This window comes from Macaca mulatta, chromosome 10 (genome assembly GCF_049350105.2).
Source record: "Macaca mulatta isolate MMU2019108-1 chromosome 10, T2T-MMU8v2.0, whole genome shotgun sequence".
Classification (NCBI taxonomy): Eukaryota; Metazoa; Chordata; class Mammalia; order Primates; family Cercopithecidae; genus Macaca; species Macaca mulatta.
The window spans coordinates 57,578,366-57,602,008 of NC_133415.1; the positions used below are offsets into that span (position 1 = coordinate 57,578,366).

The 23,643-nt window shown below is 35.5% G+C and overlaps 1 protein-coding gene across 1 annotated transcript in view; it reads left to right on the forward strand.

The window, feature by feature from the left end:
- LOC144331544 (putative ankyrin repeat domain-containing protein 20A2) overlaps positions 1–6,200 on the forward strand; it is an 82,478-nt gene extending 76,278 nt beyond the window's left edge. The window contains exons 13-15 of the mRNA XM_077949109.1: positions 2,340–2,497; positions 3,867–4,047; positions 5,229–6,200. Coding sequence (XP_077805235.1) covers positions 2,340–2,497; positions 3,867–4,047; positions 5,229–6,200 — 1,311 coding nt within the window. The remainder of the gene's footprint in view (positions 1–2,339; positions 2,498–3,866; positions 4,048–5,228) is intronic.
- The last annotated feature ends 17,443 nt before the right edge of the window (positions 6,201–23,643 follow it).

Sequence of the window (23,643 nt, forward strand, 5' to 3'; positions counted from 1 at the left end):
TCTAAGCTTCATTTAAATGAAAATAAATCAGACTATAAAAATGATAACAAACCAGACACATAGTTTGTTTCTAACACAGATGAAGAAAAAATTTTTAATGATACAGACACCAAAAAATTAAGGAACCTAGTAATTATTATTGAAATGAAAGATGATTAAGAGTTTGACATGCAAATAGCAAAAAATATAAACCCGAATACCACTCTTTGGAAATTAGACATTAGGTACTGGCCTCAGTCTAGAGATCCTGAAAGTCTTTTTGATTTGTGGTTTACCCACTCCAAAGAAATGAAGCATATGATTCAGATAGAAAGCTACAGTATTTCTGCTGCTACAGACACTTCTAAAAACAGAAAACCAATACAGTGCTTATTCCAGAAGCCACCATATGACAATCCCAGTGCTAACAACTACAAAAGCAGGAATCTTGAATTATAAAATGTGAGTTATTCTCTGCCACATAGTGAAAAAACATCAAAAATATAGCTAGGAGACTTACAGCAAGATATTCCAAGGTTTAAGAATGAGATAGGCATGTTACAAGTAGAGTTCCCGGCTTTGGAGAAAGAGAAAGTCCAACTTCAAAAAGACAGAGGTTCACTTGCTGCTTCTCTTTTTTCTCTTTATCAATTATTTGATTTAGTCAAATTTTCTATTCAAGAAAATCTCATGCGTACAGTTACAGCGGGGTTATCTAAATGTGTAATTATGTGTCAAAGTAGATTAGTTCTGCTATCTAAATAACGCTTCTGGAGAATGTTCTCATAATGTTTGTTCATTAATCAACCTAAGTCTCACTCTCAGTCTTCCAAGTGGCATATGGGCTGGGAAACTAATTCAGCCATATACCAAGGGAACCTTCTGAACCAGATAAACATAAAGAAATTGCTAAAGAAATAAGCTCTAGATTCCAGATTCTTTTTTCTGTATTCATTTAGAGATGAACTACATTTATTTATTAATAGAATGGGAATACAATGAGAGGGAAGCAATGACTGAGATGAGCCACAAAAACACATCTCGCCTTGAGAGTTGCAATGAATATTCCCAGCCAAATGAGTCTGTTTAATGTGTTTTCATGCCTGCAAGTTTATCTGCTTAGCTCAAACTGTTTGAACTTATAGTCCCATCATGGTTATTTCAAATACTTTTGAAAACAGATATATACTTCCACATATTTTTAAAAATCACCAGTTTCCAATTTTTCTGCTGAATCAGACCTTATGTTGTTTAATAAAGTATAGTAAGTTTTGGCATGTATGATTTTGATCATATAAGAAGCATCATTTATCAGCCAAAAATTTAACCTTTGACTCTTTAGTAGGAAGTTGAGTTCTGTACATTGTGTTCTAAAGATAGAGATTTTCTTCTTTCAAAGTAAAAGCACATGAGGCTTTTTGCACCCTCTGAGGCATTAAATTACTTTGCTCAAGTTAGACTTTTAATATATCTGACTAATTTGATAAATTGGTCTTTTATGTAATTCAGCAATATAGAGTTGTATCATGTTATTTGGTGCCATGAAATGCTAGTGAATGCCACCTTAGGAGATGTGGATGAAACATTTAATAGGTCTTGGTTGGTTTGACTCCCATTATCAGTAGATAATGGGGCTAAAGTTGATAACTGGACCATATACATTCCACCTATCAACTTTTGTGGTAATTGAATGTGAAATCTGGGAAGCATTGCATTTTCCAGAATTCTGCACTAGAAACTCAGCAGTTTCACTCTGCTTCTTGTGTTGTGGCAAACTTTGGTTCCCATCCTTCAGGGAGCACGTTTACTTTTTTGATATCCCAGGATTCAAATGGAAAAAAGAAAAAGAGAGAGAGAGATAAAAGACAGTGGGGAAAAGAATAGCTTAGTGCAGAAAAGGGAAACTTCTTTACTGTTCCTGAAGCCCCACAAGGTCACATCCTCTTCATCTGGCTATTTCATGTAACATCCAGGTGGTAAAGACAGAAGACATATGTTAGGCCTGTGTCTTTTTATTTCTCTGTTTCTGCCAGTCAGATAGCATAAAAATTTATATCAGGCAGCAAAGAGTGGACGGGAATAAAAGCACAAAATGGAGAAGAGTCCTTTTTGAAATTTTGTAAAATTCTTCTGTTCACTCAAACAGAAATAAGCAGATTTGGCAAAAATTTCAATGGTAAAATGATGAGTACCTTATAATTATAATCATTATGTACAATGATAAAATTAAAGTAAACACAAAATACTTTTATGATAAAAATGGTGACATTTAACCTGAATCAAGTGAAAAAATCAGGGGAAAATGTTCTTTTTATTGAATAAAATAATAACAATTATTATTTATATTACTTTTATTAAAGGTCAAAGAAGGAAATAATACAAACAAAAGTGAAAAAATACCAGTATCAGAAAATCTATGTGATCGCACAGCTGCTGCTGACAGATTACTCCAACAAAGAAAGACTGGGGAAATGCATCCTCAGCAGTTTCCCAAGAAGCTGAAGGAAGAGCGTGATAGGTAAGCCTAGAGCATGGATTTTTTTTTCTTTTTCTTTTTTTTGATGGAGTTTCTCTCTTCTTTCCCAAGCTGGAGTACAATGGTGTGATCTCGGCTCACTGCAACTTCTGCCTCCCGAGTTCAAGCAATTCTGCTGCCTCAGCCTCCCTAGTAGCTGGGATTACAGGCATGTGCCTCCATGCCTGGCTAATTTTTTGTATTTTTAGTAGAAATGGGGTTTCACCCTGTTAGCCAGGCTGGTCTCGAACTCCTGACCTCAGATGTTCTGCCCACCTCGGCCTCCCAAAATGCTGGGTTTACAGGAGTTAGCCACCGTGCCTGGCTGCCTGTAGCAGTATTTAACAGGAGGTAATTGTCATTGTGCTATAAACTAATGCAAACTTGGACTAATATTCCTTATGATTAACAAGTTTTATATTTTTACCAGGGATATTTAGTCCTGCCTGGTAATCAGAAAAATGCAAATTAACATAAAATAAGATATATTTTTAAAAGTCATGCTGATATTTAAAAAGTAATTACCAGTGTTGGCGTATGTGAGGAAAAACGCATTCTCGTACACCGTTGGTATATGAAATTGGTAAATTATTTCTGAAGGGCAACTTAGTGCTTTGAATCAAAAATTCAAATAACCCGACATCCCTTTAACTCAACAACTCCATTTCTGGGACTAGATTTCACAAGAAAACAAAACTTGTGTAAACATACACACACTTATTAAGGACATTAATTATATATTACACATAATGAATAGGTTAATAAATATATAAAATCTATGTAATAACAAGGTGAATTGAAAGTATTTAGAAAGTAATATAAAAAATATGGGGTAACAGATGTTAGACTCTTTAGCCTAGTTTTGGCTGACAGTCATCTGCAGATATAGTTTGTGTGAGGGACAGCTGAAGGTGCCATCTTACTCTGTCAGTCATTTGGAGAGGTACCTGCAATATTTCATAAAGATGAAAATTTATTTCTAGTGAACTTAGACACTTGTCAATAAATAGTAACTTTAAAAATGTAGTTGATCGTAAACAATCTTTTCTAATAAGGGAGTAATTATGATTGTGTGATTTAAAAAGGTAATTTTGAACTTGTAACTTTACTGAATAATCTCCAGTATCCTTTTTTATAATATATACTAGAGTGACTAGTAACAGAAGCTTTAGCTGAATATCCTTTCCTTACTACTTTTCAAGTATATGCATTCTTTTGAAGATGTTGAAGTGAGAAATTAAAAATCTGAGAGCTGCAAAGGAAAAATAATCCAGAACATGGAAGTTTTATTAGGATGATAAACAACATCTGCAGAGATGAGCTCTTTATTTTTTAACAAAATGCATTTTAAGAGAAATGTCTTTATCTGCAGATGCACCTTCAAACAGGAAAATGAAGAAAAAATAAATGTTAATATGCTGTACAAAAAAAATAGAGAAGAATTAGAAAGGAAAGAGAAACAACATAAGAAAGAAGTTGAAGCAAAACAACCTGAACCGACTGTTCAGTCACTAGAGATGAAACCAAAAACTGCAAGAAATACTCCAAGTCAGGTAAATCAATCTTTGGTAAAAATTCTATATTTTAAACATTATTTATCAATTTTACTTATAATATCCACTTGATTTAATATATACTCTAATAGGTCTAAAACAAATCAGAAATGTTATCTCACTTTTAAAAATGAATGATGACACTTACAGGTACAATTATTAATATTTATTATAAGTCTTGGCATCCACATAGGATATTATTTTATTACCAAGTGCTTTTGCAAACAATAACATGCCATAATGTATACTTAGTGATAACCTATTGATAAAAATGTTGTTCCCAGTAAAATTGTTCCTTGTACTTCCCTATTTCATATTGATTACCGTACCTAAAATAAAATAAAGAAGAAACAGAAATTATTGCAATCACAAATAATCTCATGATATTCTAAGAAGAGTTCTATAAATTTTATCTTATTTACCGTTGGTGTTTTAAAATAAAAGTTTTATTTTGTATTGATATAATTACACCACAGAAGTAACTGTGATCTGTTGGAGAACTAGAAATAGACTCAGAAGTCCTGGGGAAAATCCTGTAGCTTGCTTATATTTTTAACCTTTCTTTTTCAAAATTATAGTAACTAGAGGAGTTCATCAATGAATGTACATAGGAGTGACTAGTATAATGTCTAGATTTATGACTTAGTAAGTGTAATTCTTATAAGTGACTATAGAAGTGTTAAAAGAGTCAAATTGCAATAGAATATTATCTGGGAAACAGAACTGTAATAACTTTGGGAAATTTTATCTGTCCAAATATGTGTGAACTAAGGTTCTTACTATAGGGTGGTGTAAGGGTTAGATATCAAAGTGTAAATGCATTTTTTGATATATTTTAATTTAGTCAAATTTGTTAATGCTTTAATTTATGCTTTTGGGTTTGTTGTAATTCAGGCAAAGGCTTTTCCAATTCTGATATTCTTACAAATTCTCTGGTGTGCATGTGTGCGTGTGTGTGTGTTTACTTTTATGAACTCATTGACTTTAAATAAATTTCTGAACTTTTTGGAATTTATGCTCTACAAGGTTCAAAGTTTTGCTTCAACTTTTTCTCCTGTTGGATATCCACTGACAGTAAACTTTTTAGTGTACGGATGTGCAGGTTATTCTTTAGCTTCAGAGGTAATCACGATATGTTATTTTATGGAGTACTAGCTAAAACTTTCTTTTATTTTATTTAGGATTTTCATACTCATGAAGAAACGGAAGATCTGATGGATGAAAATTGCATTTTGAAGACAGATATTGCTATACTCAGGCAGGAAATACTCACAATGAAAAATGACAACTTGGAAAAAGAAAATGAATATCTTAAGGACATTAAAATTGTTAAAGAAAGAAATGCTGCCCTTGAAAAGAGTATAAAACTCAATGAGGAAATAACAAAAACAGCATTCCAGGATCAACAAGAGCTGAATGATCTCAAAGCTGAGAATAAAAGGCTCAATTCCGAACTGCTGAAGAAAAAAGAAAGCAAGGCAAGACTGGAAGCTGAAATTGAATCTTATCAGTCTAGACTGGCTGCTGTTATAAGTAAGCACAGTGAAAGTGTGAAAACAGAAAGAAACCTAAAACTTACTTTACAGAACACACAAGACATTTCTGTGCAAGAAAAAATGAGTTCTGATGTCTCCGAAGTTGAAGATAAGAATGAGTTTCTCACTGAACAACTTTCTAAAACGCAAATTAAATTCAATACCTTAAAAGATAAGTTCCGTAAGACAAGAGATACTCTCAGAACAAAGTCATTGGCTTTAGAAACTCTACAAAACGACCTAAGCCAAACCCAGCAGCAAATAAAGGAAATGAAAGAGATGTATCAAAATGCAGAAGCTAAAGTGAGTAATTCCACTGGAGAGTGGAACTGTGTGGAAGAAGGGATATGTCAACTCCAGCGTGAAAATCTGTGGCTTGAACAGCAACTAGATGATGTTCATCAGAAAGAGGATCGTAAAGAGAAAGTAATTAATATCCAAAGAGGTTCTATTGAGAGTGGAAAGAAAGACCTCCTGCTCCAAGAGAAAAATAAGAAGCTAATGAATGACTATGATCATTTAAAAGAAAGTCTCTTTCGATATGAGAGAGAGAAAGCAGAGAGAGTAGTAAGTATCAAGGAAGAGAAATATTTTCAAACTTCTAGAAAGAAAATGTAAACATTTGGTTCTGGATACATGTTGAACCTAGTTGAATATAAAAATCAATAGATGAAAAGTGTGTTTACCATATTGTATAATTCCATTTACGTGAAGCATCCAAAAAAGAGAAACGTATAGGGACATAAAGTAGATTACTGTTTGCGAAGGGCTGGGGCTGGAAGCTGGTAATGACCGCTAAAGGGTGTGAGGGATCTTGCAGTGATGGAAATGCTCTAAAGTTGGATTGTAGAGACAGATATAGTATGTAAATGATATTTCAACAAAGCTGTTTTAATAAGAAAACATAAAAGGCAAAATGTGTTTACTCCATCAGCTTAGAAGCATACCTTGTTTCTAGGAAATAAAAGGTAGAGGTGACACATGATTTACTTTGAGAAAAGACATTGTGTCACCTGCAAAATTGTATTAGGCACAGAGTCATATTTTCAGGTAGATAGTCCTGTACTGGTTAAATAATAATTTTAATGTCTTTATGTTGCCACATGTTAAGACCGTGATGAAGGTATAAATGGAAATGTTTACACCTGAAATGAGTCTTTTCAAATTACAATTTAATTAAGTGATTTTCTTTGACACTTAATTCTAGATTTCCCAGATGAACTGAAGTGCATTGCTGTGTCTTGTCATACCTTGCTTTAAGTAGCTTTTAATATATTTTAGTTGGTATAGCTTTGTTGTTATTCATATTAACAAATCTGAAAATATGTCAAATTACATATTTTTATGACCACATAATGTTTTAAGGGCACCTACTTGTTATAAAATCATATTTTGGATAAATGTGGTAAATTTTAGCAAAACCGTATTTGGTTTAGTCTTCCCACTGGAATTTATAGTTTACTTTGAATATTTTTATTAATAATGAACTCATAATTTTTATTTCAAAGCTCAATGACTATCATTTGAATATAACTTTGTCCAGTACAAAGATACTATAGCTGCCTTTAGTATCTTGAAGTCAGAGAGGGAGGTAGAGGCCTGTTTACCTAGGGCCTCAAAGGTCATTGGAATTTTACTTTTACTCTGAGATAGGAATCTGTTAGAAGGATTTGAACAGGTGATTAAATATGTTAGGAACTTTGAGGTTGAGTTGAGCTTCTAAGATGATTGAATGGTGGGATGAGTCTGTTGCGTAAGTAAGAATACGAATTAGGCAGGAAGATAACACATTCTGCATTCCTCACTGAATTCAGTAATAAATAAAAGTGTGTACATGTGATGAAAAGAAGGTGAATTAATGTGTGTGGTGATAGTTTTCAAAGTAGGTACGTTAGAGTTCAATAGTATTAACATACTTTAATAATAAGGCAATTAATAAAATCAGTAACAAAAATATTTTATCGGGTGGTTGTGAGACAACTTCAACGAGAAGTAGCTGATTCCCTTAAAAAATTAACTACATTAGAGTCTCCACCGGAAGGTACATCACGTTGTCACATTAATTTGGATGAGACACAGGCCTCAAAGAAGAAATTATTTCAAGTGGAAAGTCAAGTATGTATGAAATTTAACATGTCAACAGTTATTCTGCAGCTGATTGAATTATATAACATGTTTTAGGATACTAATTTTGGCAGAAGCTTTTGTGTTTTAATTGTAATTAATTATTTCCATTTTACTATGTTTATAATGTACTTTTCTTTTATATTGTGACTTTCATTCTACCATTTTGAAAAACCATTGTATACCTTTTCTCTTGCAACACATGCCCTTGGAAAGGTTGAGAATTATACATCATTCCTCACAGAAAATTGACTTTTCTCCTGTTAAACAGTATTTTTAAGTAATTTTTGTGTTGCTCTGATGAGGCACGCCAGATTAAATCAGAGGAGAATGTTTAATGGAATGTTCCAGAAGATTATCTTATTTCTTCACTTTTGTGAATGAACACAGAATCTGTGTCTATTTATTTCACAGATTCTAGGTTAACTTGTACAGAAAGGCCACTATACTAGTCTTTGAAATGTACATATTTTAGGTTAATTTACAAACTATTTGAAAAGTTAGGTATTTTCTTTATCTTTTATTTAAAATATACTATAAAACTGTAGAAATATTTAGATTTGATGTAGTATGTACATCAAAAATTGAGAGTTGATAAAATTATCTTGGTCCTGCCATTGGATTTTAAAAACGGTTTCACTGATATAATTCACACATCAGATGGTTCAACCATTTAAAATGTGCAACTCAGTATTATTAGTATATTCACAGCATTTTCATCACCCTGAAAAGCAACCCCACATCTCCTAAGCATGACTGCAACCTTCCTCCATGTCTCTTCACCTACCCCTGTTATAGGCAACCACCATCTACTTTTGTCTCCACAGGTTGGCCTGTTCTGTGTATTTCATATACATAGAGTTATACAATCTGTAGTCCTTTGTGACTGGCTTTTTCACTTAGCATAATATTTTCAGAATTCATGCACATTTTGGCACACACTGGTAGTTTATTTCTTCTTATAGTTAAATGATATTCTATTGCATGACTATACTGGTTTTCCATTCATTCATCAGTTGATGGATCTTTAGGTTAGTTTCCACTTTTTAGCGATTATGAAAAATGCTGCTGCAAACATTCACTTACAGGTTATTATGTGGACATGTGCTTTTATTTTCCTGCCATTGAACTTTATCCTCAGAGTTAATTGGGCAGATTTCAGCACTTGTCTTGCTCATGCTATCCTTTCTGCCTTTTCAGTTTCTGTTCATCTAGCCTCATTCATCAGACCTGGCAGACGATTTTTTGTTTCATGAATTTTTCTATGACTGTTCTGACTCTCATTGACCTTATGTGTTAGCAATTGTTGTCTAGTCTGTGCAGAAAAACTTAGTCCTTAATTTTACATGGCTTTTTTATGGAAGATAATTTTGTCTCATTATAAATGTGCTTAATGGGGGAATAATATATAATATGTATGCCACCTATCCTTGCATAAATTGAAAACATTTTAGCTTAGAAGATTTTAACACACAACGAAGTACTTTATACCATACCAATTATTTCTTCTTTGAGACTTTGACACAGTAAGGTTTATATTCTAAATGTATTTTTAGCAATTAAATATCAAGTCTAAACCAATGAGTCTAATAGAGGAGAATCGTTCAAATCCATGTTTATGTTTTTCTCACTATGAAAAGGAATCTAAATTGGCCTTTTTTCACTCCGCATCCAGAACTGTATTTCTGGACTGCTACCAGTTTGTCAGCTGAACAGTTCTGGCTGCAGCTTGTCTGAGGAACCATAGCACAGCCCCTCAATATGAGTGCTCAGCAGACGGCTTGTGAAGGCAGCACCACAGCAACAGTTGCTCAGAGGGAACTGATTCAGGAACCTCGATTTAGCAATAGAGCCTAGGGTTTTCCAGCTCAGTGTCTTTAGCCTGTCTCTGCTGGTCATGTCAGTTACACACTATTCAATCCAGGAGGCGCTATTTACATTGTAGTACATACATAGTCATTGCCTACTGAGTCGCACAGATGGAAAAGTCAGTTATAAATTTTATGCCCCCCATTTGCTGCAGCTCTCAGTGGTGAGAAGAATGATTGAGTGCAGCTATGGGAGACTAGTTCCATTGGCATGCCATCTGCCTAACATACACAATTTTGTTAAGATATACAGATAGAATTATTATACTAATAGCAAATATTTTATGTAGCTCACTATGTTCCACGTGCTCTTCTAAGGGCTTCATGTTAGTCCCCAGTTAAACACCTGGTTGGGGGAGGTGACTCATGCCAGTAATCCTAGCATTTTAAAAGGCTGAGGCAGGAGGATCGCTTGAGCCCAGGAGTTTGAGACCAGCCAGAGCAATATAGTGAGACCCTGTCTCAAAAAAAAAAAATTTAAACACTTACTGAGGCATGGTGGTGCATGCCTGTAGTCCCAGCTACAATGGGAGGCTGTGGTAGGAGGGTCACTTGAACTTGGAATATTGGGACTGCAGTGAGTGGTGATCAAGCCTCTGCACTCCAGCCTGGGTAACAGAGCGAGACTCTGTCTCATAAGTAAAACGTTCTGTATAGATTCCCATAGAATTGAGTTAGACATCAGGCATAGAATTATTAGCCACTTGATGTCTGCCTTGAGTGTAAAACATGTAATAAGGGGCAGCTTTAAACCATTTCCATCAATAGCCTCTAACTTCTCAAGAAGGTTCTTATTTCATGAATTTCTAAGCAAGAGACTACCTGGATTAAGACATTTGGTGGATACCATTTTGAGATGAGGAATCTCAATTGGGAAGCAGGGAGACCTCTGCTTGACTGGAGCTGCCAATGATATAGTTGAGTGTCCCCCTGAAAGAAGCTTTAGAACAAGACTTTCATCATGCCACATCTCTATGGAAAAGGAAATTCTTTAAAAGAAAACAAAGGCAAACAATTGATAATCTGATTCTCATGGGAAAGTTTTCATTATAAAAGAAAACAAGGACTGGGTGCCATGGTTCATGTCTGTAATCCCAACACTTTGGGAGGCTAAGGTGGGTGGGTTACCTGAGGTCAAGAGTTCAAAAACAGCCTGGCCAACATGGTGAAACCCTGTCTCTACTGAAAATACAAAAATCAGCCAGGTGTGGTGGTGTGCACCTGTAGTCCCAGCTGCTTGGGAGGCTGAGGCAGGAGAATCACTTGGACTCAGGAGGTGGAAGTTGCAGAAAGCCAAGATGGCACCACTGCACTCCAGCCTGGATGACACAGTGTGACTTCATATCAACAAAAAATGAAAAACAAAGAAAAACAGTGTATACTGGTCCAAAAAAGAAGAAAGAAAGAAAGAAAGAAAGAAAGAAAGAAAGAAAGAAAGAAAGAAAGAAAGAAAGAAAGAAAGAAAGAAAGAAAGAAAGAAAGAAAGGACAAAGTATACTGGTCAGTATCGTCACAGTGAGATAGTCCCTCTTTGAGATTAGAAAATAACAGTATACTCAAAGTAGCATCAATAAGAACCAATGTAAAATAGACAAGATTCACTATCTACAAAAGTCATCTGCACCAAGTAGCAACGTATGAGTGTGTGGTTGAGAATATGGTCTATAATATGTGTCCTAGAAGGAAGAGGCCTCAAGAGAAAGGTCAGAGCTGGAAATGTAGATTAGGGAATCTAGGTCAAAGTTTTGAGGTTTTTCAGAGTCCCGAGAGAATTTAAAAAGTGAAATAGCATCCGGGTGTGGTGTCTCATGCCTTTAATCGCAGCACTTTGGGAGGTCAAGGCAGGCAGATCATGATGTCAGGAGTTCAAGACCAGTCTAGCCAACATAGTGAAATCCCGTCTCTACTGAAAATACAAAAAATTAGCCAGGTATGGTAGCACATGCCTGTAATCCTAGCTGCTTGAGAGGCTGAGGCAGGAGAATCACTTGAACCCAGGAGGTGGAGGCTGCAGTGAGCCGAGATCATGCCACTGCACTCCAGCCTGGGTGACAGTGGGAGAGTCCATCTCAAAACAAAAAACAAAAACTAAACAAAACAAAAACCAGAAAGGAGTAGAGCTGAACAACACAGGTTGCTGCATTTAGAAATGAAGTGGGGTCAGAGGAGCAGAGGGAGCATTTGGTCACCGCTCGCAGTTGCTGCTGAGTAAAGCGGAGTAAAGTCCTTGACGACCCTTGGAGTTTTTTATTGGAATTATTAAAAATCAGATTTCGGTATAAAAAACACAATAAGTGATGAAAAATAGATTTCTGGATGAGACCATGTGTCATAGAGTCCAATGGAAGGGGAGAAACAGGGTAATAGAAAAGCCACAAAAAGTAGACAAAGGTTGTGCTTTTGTTTATTATAGAAAAAATAAACTTTATTTAAAGAGAAGTGGTTAAGAGAAAGAGAAAAACTGAAACCTATGGGTGAATACTTAGAATGACAGTATTTAGCTCAGCCTGAAGACAGATGAGGATCAAAAATGTAACAGGAACTAGATAAGAGTTTTCTAAAAATCGTGTTAGTAAGACAAAATTTAAGAAAACTTGGAATATCTTAAATATTAATGACAATGTTTCTAGAGTATCTTTAAAAACTAAATGTAAATATATAACTACTCCCTTTTTTTTTTTTTTTTTTACTAACCCTTAGTATTTTATGTGTAAAAACCCTCATTTGTAAAAAAGATTTTTGGCAGTTTAAATTTCAGAAAAGATAATGATGAAAGTATGAATCACTTTTAGCAGTATTAAGAAAAATTACTATTTTTGAAATCTGCCCTTCCTGGCATCGGGTTTATAAAATGCACTTTATACACCTGCCTAAATAAGTATTACTCATCCACTTATGAGAAAAATATTTGAGATAAAAGAGGGTCTCTAGATTTTACAAAAATAATTTTAAACATTTTTTTTAAGACTGAAGAAAAAAAGGAAGAATTAAGAAAACTTGTTGAGTTAATATCATCACTGGAATGTAATGTGAATCGAGTAAGAAAGAAAAATCATGAATTAGAACAAGAGGCAACTGGGTAAGGTTTTCCTATTGTAGAACATGTTAACCATTTATTAATTGATTTAACTCTAATTTTACTTGACTAAAACCTAGATACAAATTCATGTTATGTCTGTATTTTCATAATTAAATGAATTCTATTTTGAAATGTATTTTACAAGCTCACAACACAACTTTATAGGCATCTGCGTCGTGGGGGCGGGAGTCAGCTGAGCTGCTGGGGCAAGGTGAAAGTTTTTTGAAGCCAAAATATTATACTTATTTTATTTTATTATTATTTTTTTTTTTTGGTGGAGAACAGAGTCTGGCTTGGTCTCCCAGGCTGGAGTGTAAAGGCCCGATCTTGGCTTACTGTAACCTATGCCTCCAAGCAATTCTCCTGCCTCAGTCTCCTGAGTTGCTGGGATTACAGGTGTGTGTCACCATGCCTGGCTAATTTTTGTATTTTTAGTAGAGACAGGGTTTTTCCAAGTTGGTCAGGCTGGTCTCGAACTCCTGACCTCGTGATCTGCCCGCTGCAGCCTCCCAAAGTGATGTGAGCCACCGCGCCTGGCCACTTACTCTTTAATGGTTTTGAAAACAATGACAAAGCCTTGGACAAGTAATGTCAAGTACACTCTTCATTATCTAGCTTGAATTTTGATTTCTGAAGATATTTTTGCTGTCTGTGGTCATTTTTTCTTCCCTTTGTAGTATCCTCTGCTGCTTTCAAATTCTTTAAAGACCTATTTGTGTCATTCTTTAACATCAAAATTTATCTTGATATGTAGCTTATATTTTGTTTCTGCTTCTTTCTTTTTCTTTTAGATATAAAACATATCGTGGAAGTTTACTCATTTTACACGGTACCTCCGTTGTATACATGAAGTATACATGTTATAAAACTTCTGTTTTACATAAATAAATTTCATATATATATAAATATATGTAAAACCTAAAGTAAAATGAGCATTCACATTTTGATCACTTTTTTTTTTTAATGGAATGTGTCTTTGAAGCCCTGAACACAGCTACTTCTCTATTTATTTACTGAGCACTTAAGTTTGTTTTTGAATCTAATCGACATTTTTCTGACATTGCCTTTCTCTACATGGTTTTGTATCTCTTTCATTTTGTTGACATCATGTCAGCAAAGATCTCTAGATCTCTTCTTCAAAGTCTTTAAATCATCACACGTCTCTCTGCCCCTTTCCCTTTTTCTAAAACAGCCTGTTTCCTTTTTCTCCTCAACTCAGATACTAAAGATGTTTTCTTCTCTTTTTCTACATTGAATGATCTCCTTGATGCTTTTTGTGTGTACTTTTTTCTCTTCTTATAGACTGCGGTCAATGGGTGTCAAAATGTATTTTTGTGTCTTTTTCAAACATATGTGTTTTACTTTTTTATCTTGGTTACTCATCTCTGGGTTATGGCTTATATTTAGTAATAGGTTATTTTACTTAGCATACCAACATGGATATGAATGGTTTATTTACAAGAAGTGTAGTTAGGCCAGGTGTGGTGGCTCACACTTGTAATCCCAGCACTTTGGGAGGCCAAGGTGGGTAGATCATTAGAGGTCAGGAGTTCAAGACCAGTCTGACCAGTGAAACCCCATCTCTACTAAAAATACAAAATGAACCAGGCGTGGTAGTACACGGCTGCGATCCCAGTTACTTGGGAGGCTGAGACAGGTGAATCACTTGAATCCAGGAGGCAGAGGTTGCAGTGAGCCGAGATCACACCATTTCAAGTCGCCCTGGGCGACAAGAGTGAAATTCCATCTCAAAACAAAACAAAACAAAATGTATGGTTATAATATCACTTTACCTGCCATATATGCCATAAATTGTTCTTCATATTATTTATCTAAGATTGTAATTTCATATAGAATGCTTTCAAACTATGTTCAGTTGAAACTGAAAAGATCATAGCTTATAGATTTGTTTCTTTGATATGCCATAACATAACATCTTTTTAAACAATTATTAAATAGTTACTCTTAAAAATACTTGACTTACTAATTATGTACATTTTTGCAGATATAAGAAACTCCTGGAAAGGACAATAAATATGTTATATGTATTTGGAAATGAAGAGTTTGGTTTCCATGGAGACTTAAAAACAGATAAACTGAAAATGGATATTCTGATTAAGAAGCTAAACCATAAGGTAATTTTTTTAAAAAAAAATTATTTTATCTTAAGGTCTAGATTACCTGAGCAAGGCATGCAGGTGTGTTACATAGGTAAACGTGTGTCATGCCATGGTGGTTTGCTGCACCTATCAATCCATCACCTAGATATTAAGCCCCGCAGGCATTAGCTATTGATCTTGATGCTCTCCCTCCTGACCCCAACAGGCCCCAGTGTTTGTTGTTTCCCTCCCCAAGTCCGTGTGTTCTCATTGTTCAGTTCCCACTTAAAAGTGAGAAGATGCAGTGTTTCGTTTTGTGTTCCTGCATTAGTTTGCAGAGGATAACAGCTTCAAGTTCATCCATGTCCCTGCAAAGAGCATGACCTCATTCGTTTGTATGGCTCCATAGTATTCCATGGTGTATATATACCACATTTTCTTCATCCCGTCTATCGCTGATGGACATCTGGGTTGATTCCATGTCTTTACTGTTGTGAACGGTGCTGCAGTGAACATACAAATGCATGTATCTTTATAATAGAGTAATTTACATTCCAACATACGGTAATTTTAAATCGGTTTTGGGATTAAAAATCACATAATTTGGGAAAATATTAATAATGAAAAAACACAAATTCTGCCAAAATATGTTGAGAAAATAGAGGATAAATATATCTTTTCAGATTTTAAGTGCATCAGGCTCTTAGTTAATCTTCCCCAGAACTGGGAAAACCTAGAAGGGGAGAGATTGGGCTACATTAATGAGGGCCATTTCAATCTCTTGGCCCTGCAGCGGCCATTTCAAAATATGTCAAAAAATATATTTAGGGGTTAAATATTTTGATTTCCTTCAGCTTCTTCTCTCTGTGATGCTGGACCGGAATCGGGTTAGAAAGTGAGCCACATTATAAGAGTCAATAAAACCCATCTGATGAGATTTTATAGTTTGAAGTGTGTGATTCCCAGACCCTGTGGATAGAAATTGGAGCCAAAGAAAACAAGGTCTTATTCCTCAATATAAATCTCTCAGTGCTTTAAGCAGTGAAAGAAAGATTTTTCATTTAATTTTACTGAGTTGATACTAATGAAAAGAATAGTTTTCAAAACATAAATCCTTTTTTCTATAAAAAGGACATGCTGTTGATTCTCTTAGGCCTTGACCTCTGGCCAGTGATCTGAAACCAAGCAACATCTGTCTCCAGATCACTAGTACCAAAATCACTAGTACCAAATTAATTAGGGGTGGAGGATAACAGGTTTATTGAGAAATAATGAGCACACCATGCAATTCACTAATTATAATACACAATTCATTCACTTTCATATTTTGAGAGAGTTCTGCAGTCCTCGTTACAATCAATTTTAGAACATTTTCATCACCCTAAAAACAAACCCCACATTATTTAGCCATCTTCACTAGTTTCCCCTTCCTCCCTCAGCCCTAGGGAACCACCCACCTTCTTTGTATAGATTTGCCTATAAGCCTCTGAAATAAAAAGCAAGCGGTCTACAGTGACTGGCTTATTTCACTTAGCATAATTTTTCATGCTGCATCTGTGCTGTAGCAGGTATTGATGCAGAGTTTTTGCTCCTTAGTTCAGCTAAATCTGGGTTCTTCTGTCATGACCAGGAAAAATTAAGCACGAAGACACATTGAAGGGTGAGGAGGACAGAATTTATTAAGTGAAAGGAAAGTGCTCAGCAAAGAGAGGGGTCCTGCAAACAGGTTTCCACCTCACAATTGAATACCAGGAGCACATGAGCTGAAGTGGTCAGGCTCCTCCCCTGCATAAGGCGGGAATTCCTGGTGACTCCTCCCCATCCCGCCAGTGCTTGTAGGCCTCCAGTCCTCTGCCGGCATGTCCAGGCAAGACAAGTCCAGGTTCCCTTATCTGCACATAACATTGCAGAAATATCTATTCAAAATCTTTGCCCATTTTTTAAATTGGGTTATCTGGTTGTTTATGAATGGCAGACATTCTTTATATGTCCTATATATGTAAGTCCCTTATCAGATATATGCTTCTCAAATACTTTCTTCTACTCAGTGTCTTACCTTTTCACTTCTTGATACTGTCTTCTCAGGCACAGCAGTTTTCAATTTTGAAGTCCATTGAATCCATTTTTCCTTTGGAGTCATAGCTAAGAAAACACTGTGAAATGCAGTCACAAAGATTTATGCCAGGGTTTTCTTCTGAGGGTTTTATAGTTTTAGCTGTTACAGTTAACTGTTTTGAGTTAATTTTTAAATAAGATATCTGGTCCAGCTTTATTTATTTTTTGCATATGGATACCCAGTTTTCCCAGCACCATTTGTTGAAAAGACTATTCTTTTCCCATTCTGTTCTTTTGTTAACCTTGTATAAAATCAATTGACTGTAAATGTGCAAGTTTATTTTTAGATTATCAACTCTTAGCTTGTTTATGTCTATTATTATGCCAAGGCCAAATCAAATTTAATGAGGAGTTTTTTCCCATCATATTGCATATTACCAGATGTCTTATGTCATAATAAAAATTAAATGTAGTGGAATATCTTTAACTTCACTTTTTGTGTCTCGAAGATGTCTCTGGCCAGCTTATACCTTACTTAGTCTAAGACATGATGGGAAGTCAGGCTTACAAGACACACTTGATTTCTTTTTTTCTCCATTCCAACCTTTAGTCTCTTTTCCATTGCTCCACTCTATAGTTATATTTGCGGAAAGTTTTGATCACAGGATATGCTGACGTAGTCTAATATTTAGTGCATTATGTTTTGCTAATTCATTGTACTTCATAGAATCTTCCATAGCTGTCTACCATCCAGGAAGGAGAAGTTTAAGTCTGAGCTGCCAGCTTTCCTCAGTGGAAATCAAGTGAAGTCATCATCTTTCAGTTCGCAGATCCTCTTTCCACCTGGTAGCTGGTTCTCTTGGGTAGCATTGTGGCTAATACTTTTCTTGGTGCCAATCTTGCATTCTCAGAAACCACAGTTCCCTGTATTGACCTCCTTTTGCTGAAACAGAGATGCACAGCTCTGCTTTCTAGCTCAGTAGATGATTCTTGGAATATAAAGTTTAATTCATTCCAAGAAAAAGTCTTAGGAGTGCAGCACTTCAAAATCAGGTAATGTTCAGGCAATTTATCAGAGACACATAGTAGATTAGTATTTTGACTTTTGAAATTTCAGGATGTGCTATAGAGACACATTGTGGCATAACATAGAGATGGGATGGTCTTAACTTCTCCATACAAACAAGCTTGAAGTAAGGTGAAGGAGAAATTGCATTTGATGTCTTAGCACTCAAAGCGTGCTGTTTATTTTACTTCTTTGAAGACTAAAAATCATTCCATAATGTTCTCCTTATTTCCTCACTGAGAAAAGGAAAATGAAAATTGAACACTAGATCGATTAATAAATACTCAAAGCTTCTTCTTTTAGGATTTTAGTTCATTGAAATCAGGTAAATGTCTGATTTTGGTTATGTAACCAAGTATTTCTAGTTGTTTCTCAAATCATATGTCTTCTTGCTTCCCAGTCTGGTCTCCTAACTTGAGGGGAAATTGTAAGGAGACACCCTGGCCTTGTTATCAGAGCTCATAATTGAAGGGGGTTTTAGGAAAAGTTCCTCCTCAGCAGCTTCTGTCTCTCTCCTGGTTATCTGCTGCTTCTCAGTAATGTTTGCCATCAGTGAATAAATCTCAACATTTATTAGATCCTACTTTAAAGGAGACTCTTTTCTGCTACACAAGTTATGTTTCCTGTCCTTTATTTTTCTAACAATTACCCAGAGTTTTGTGACTTACAAGAAAAACATTTCGTTTGTTCATGAACCTGTGGTTTGGAAAAAGCTTGGCCAGGAGAGCTTGTCTCTGCTCCCCTCAGCTTCTCTAGGAACAGCTGATCGTTTGGGGAAATGGAATCATCTGAAGCTTTGCTCACCCACGTGTTTGATGGCTGATACTGGCCATTGGCTGGAACCTTGGTTGGGGCAGGCAGCATGAACACTGACCCTGGCACTGCCAGGCTGTCTTTGTGGCCTGATCTCTCTCACAATCTGGGGGCTGAGTTCGAAGGGAAAGCAGTCTGAGATAGGGAAGCCACATGGCATCCCTTTTACTGCATTCTATTCATTAGAAGGAAGTCAATAAGGTTGGCCCATATTCTGTTTTTAAATGGGATGAATATAGCCTCGCTTCTGTTCTAATTGACATACATACATATATATATACACACACACATAATTATGGCCATAGAGTGACATTTTGATACATGTACATAGTGTGTAATGATCAAGCTAACTAGCACATTTACTACTTCAGTCATTTTTCATTTCTTTGAATTATGAACATTCAAAATCTTCTGGCTTTTAAAAAACATACTATAAATCATAGCCATATTCACCCCACAATACCACAGAACACCGGAACTCATTCCTCTTATCTAACTGTAATTCTCTATCCATTAACCAGCCTCCCCTCTCCTACTTCTGTGAGCTTTTTTGTTGTTGTTAAGAGACAGGACTTTTCTAGTGTAGTCTGGGCTCTGGGCAACTGTAGTCATCCAGATTGGAGACAGTGGTTTGATCATAGTTCACTGTAGCCTCAAACTCTTGGGCTCACATGGTCCTCACACCTCAGCCTCCTGAGCAGCTGGGATTATGGGCATGCAGCACTGCACCTGTCTGATTTTTGACTTTGTAGAGATGTCTCCCTATGTTGTCCAGGGTGCACTGGAACTTTTGGCCTCAAGTGATTTTCCTGCCTTGGTCTTTTAAAGTGCTAAGAAATAACAGGCATCAGCCATGTTACCCAGCCCTCAGTTTTTCTTCAGCTCCCACACATGAGTGAGAATGTGCAGTATTTATCTGCACTTAACATAACATCCCTCAGACTGATCCACGTGGCCACAAATAACAGGGTTTAATTCCTTTATATGGTGAATAGTATTCCATTGTGTATGTGTACCACAGGATTTTGTCCATTCATTTGGTTAGTTGACATATAGGTTGATTTGATACATTAGCTGTTGTGAATAGTGCTACAATAAACATGTGAGGACAGGTATCCTTGTGATCTATTGTTTTCTTTTCTGTTGCCTGAATACCCAGTAGTGGGGTTGCTGGGTCCCTGGGCAGTCCCATTATTAGATTTTTGAGAAAAACTCGTGTTGTTTTCTGTAGTGGCTGCACTAATTTACCTTCCCACCAACAGCATGTAAGAGTTTCCTGTTCTCCGGAGCCTCACCAGCATTTGTTATTTTTATATCTTTTCAATGATAGCAATGTATTCAAATTGAAGCAAGATTATATCACATTGTAGATTTGATTTATATTTCCCTGAGGATTAGTGATACTGAACATTTTAAAATTTATTTGTTGGCTATTTGTATTTCTTTTTTCTAAAAACAAGTATAGTTAGATATTTTGTTCGATTTTGAACTCAGATTTTTTTTTAACAGTCAAGTTGTTTGAGTTTCTTGTACATTTTACATATTAGTCCCTTATCAGATGAATAGTTGACAATATTTTCTCCCACTCTACAGGTTTTCTCTTCACTCAGTTGTTTGCTGGCCAGAAGCTCTTTAGCTCAATGTACTACCATTGGTCTATCATTTGTTTTTTCCTATGCTTCTGATGTCTTACCCATAAAAATCTTTGTGCAGACTAATGTCCTCAAGCATTTTCCCTATATTTACTTACAGTAGTTTGATAATTTGGGGCCTTACATTTCAGTCTTCAATTGATTATGAGTTTCTTTTTTATATGATGTTACAGAGGAAGCTAGTATCATTCTTCCCCATATGGATATTTAGTTTTCCCAGTGCCATTCATTTGAAGAGACTGTCCTTTCCCCAATGTATGTTCTTGGCACCTTAGTCCAAAATCAGTTGGCTTTAAATATGTGGATTTATTTCTGGGTGCTGTATTCTATGGCCTTTACCCCAAGAATCATGACTTCTTAAAATGCAATTCATATTGTCCTGAAACATTTGCAGTCTAAGGAAAGGCTTATGGCATTGAATCCTTATTTACAGGATTCATTATTTTGTGTCTTTTTGAAATACGGTCTTTGTCTGTCATCCAGGCAGAAGAGCAGTGGTGTGGTCATAATTCACTGCAGCCCTGAACTCTGGGTACAAGCCATCCTTTTGCCTCAGTCTCCCAACTAGCTGGCTCTACATGCATAAGCCACCATGCCCAGATAATTAAAAATAAGTATATATATATACACACACACACACACACACACATATATAGACATGGGAGTATCACTATTTTGCTCTTGCTGATCTCAAATTCCTGGCCTCCAGTGATCTTTCTGCCACAGCCTCCTAAAGTGCTGGGATTACCGGCATGAGCCACCATCCCTAGTATAGAGTATTAAATTATTTTCAAAGTCTTATTCCCAGAGCCATTTATTGACTTTGGCCTAAATCACCCACTATGATATGTCTGACACCGTTTTGACATATTATGGGGAGTGAGGATGAGGGAGGGGGTTAGACACTTTTCACTGAGAGATCACTTAGTGCCATTGAAGGAGGAACAGAAATGTATTATCAGGAAAATAAAAGTCAGATGAAGTGCAAAAGTTCTCTGGAAAGATGATGACAGTAAAGCATATATTTTTGTGACTCATGGTAGCTTTAACTTTGCTCTTAAAATTCAGAGTAATTTAAGGCTTTACATTTGAAGAATGTACTGTGTTACAGATAACATTTTATTGCAAGTAAATACTTTTCAAAATTTGCTATTGGTTTTGTATTAGATTATTCTTAGTCTATATCAAACTATATTATTTTATTCATGCAGTTTGATGATCTTATGGCAGAGAAGGAAGCTGTATCTTCAAAATGTGTCAGTTTGGTGAAAGACAATCAAGTTCTTCAACAGGAGTTATTATCTATGAGAAAAGTACAACAGGAATGTGAAAAACTTGAGGAGGATAAAAAGATGTTGAAAGAACAAATATTAAATCTTAAGACACATATGGAAAACAATATGGTAGAACTTGGCAAAGTACAAGAATATAAATCAGAGCTAGATAAAAAGGCAATGCAGGCAATAGAAAAATTAGAAGAAATCCATTTACAGGTTAGTTTTTTAAATCAGGTAAGTTTATCTGTAATGTGCTTTCATTTATTTCACTGCAAACTGTATTTTGGATATGTATATATTGTGTTTCTTCTGCCTCTCTTGTAGCAATTTGCTTTGTAGAGTTCTAGAAAAAAATGGCATCTGTTTTTTCTTTTAAACATTTAAATTTCCATTATTACTATAACAAGATCAATCTTTCAGAGTAATGATTCTCACTATGGAGTCATTTGATGATTAAGACCAGTTGGCATAAGAAAAAATTGTGATTTAGAGATTATGTGATACTTTTAAATTGGTCTTAAGCTACATTGTTCTTTGATCACTTTTTAAAATTATGAATGCATTCTATTACTTCTTGTATGACCAGATTACATTAACAGTAACATAATTATGATTTCAAATTTGTATAAATCAGACTTAATTCTGAATTCAGTTATTAGTTTTTTTGATATTGCTGATAAATATGTTAAGCTCCAGCCTTTTTTTTTTTTTTTTTCTTTTTTTGAGACAGAGTCTTGCTCTGTCACCCAGGCTGGGGTGCAGTGGCCGGATCTCAGCTCACTGCAACCTGCACCTCCCGGGTTTACACCATTCTCCTGCCTCAGCCTCCCGAGTAGCTGGGACTACAGGCGCCCACCACCTCGCCCGGCTAGTTTTTTGTATTTTTTTAGTAGAGATGGGGTTTCACCGTGTTAGCCAGGATGGTCTCGATCTCCTGACCTCATGATCCACCCATCTCAGCCTCCCAAAGTGCTGGGATTACAGGCTTGAGCCACCGCCCCCGGCCCAGCCTCTTTTTTTTTTTTTTTAACATATTCAAAATTGCTCTTTGAATCACTGACTCAAAATGAAAGGCAAAAAACATATGGTAATTAGGTTATAATTGTTTTAAAAATGTATTCTTTTCATTCATTTTAGACACAAGCACAACATGAAAAACAATTGGAGCAGTTAAGCAAGGATAACATGGCTTCACTAAATAAGAAGGAACTCATGCTTAAAGATGTGGAATGTAAATTCTCTGAAATGAAAACTGCTTATGAAGAGGTTACAACCGAATTGGAAGAATATAAGGAAGCCTTTGCAGCAGCATTGAAAGCTAACAATTCCATGTCAAAAAAAATAACAAAGTAAGTCAAAACATACAATTGTAGGAAATGAATTAAGCTCACTAATTTGTTTTGAAAACATAATTTTTAGTGAGATGGCTTCAGGAGATTAGTACGAAGTGAATGCTAATTTGATAATGTAATTTTGGAAAATAATGTTAGTAAATAATCTTACCTTTAAAATATTAGTCAAGGATAATGTCTGTCCCATTTCTATTTTTTATTTATTTTTTTTTTTGCTTTTGTATGACTTTTTTCCTCTGAAAACTCTCATGTAGTTAATCTGATCTGTTAGTTTTTGTCACTAAGTATTTTTGAAGCTTTATAATTCATAAAGCGATCTTGTTATAAAATTACTTGTCAGAGTTTCCCTAAATAGAAAGATTAATGAGTTTAATTTATTCTTCGGTAGATCACAACCTACACCCAAAGTGTCGAGTGGTACTGCTACTCTGGGCACAATCGTTTTTAATTGTGATTTTTAGTATTATCAATAGAGGGTGTCTCAAGAAAGACTATTTGTGTAACATTTTCAAGATGTTACAGAAAGGCATCCTTGTGAAATAGGGAATAATTATCAAGGAATTTAAAGAAGTGTAATTCACAAAGTGGTTAAAAAGTAACACCTTGTTCAGCCTGAAGATTTGTGTGGAAGGCAGAAAGAACAAGCCCCCCACTCCAGTGCCTTGGTCACAGTGCT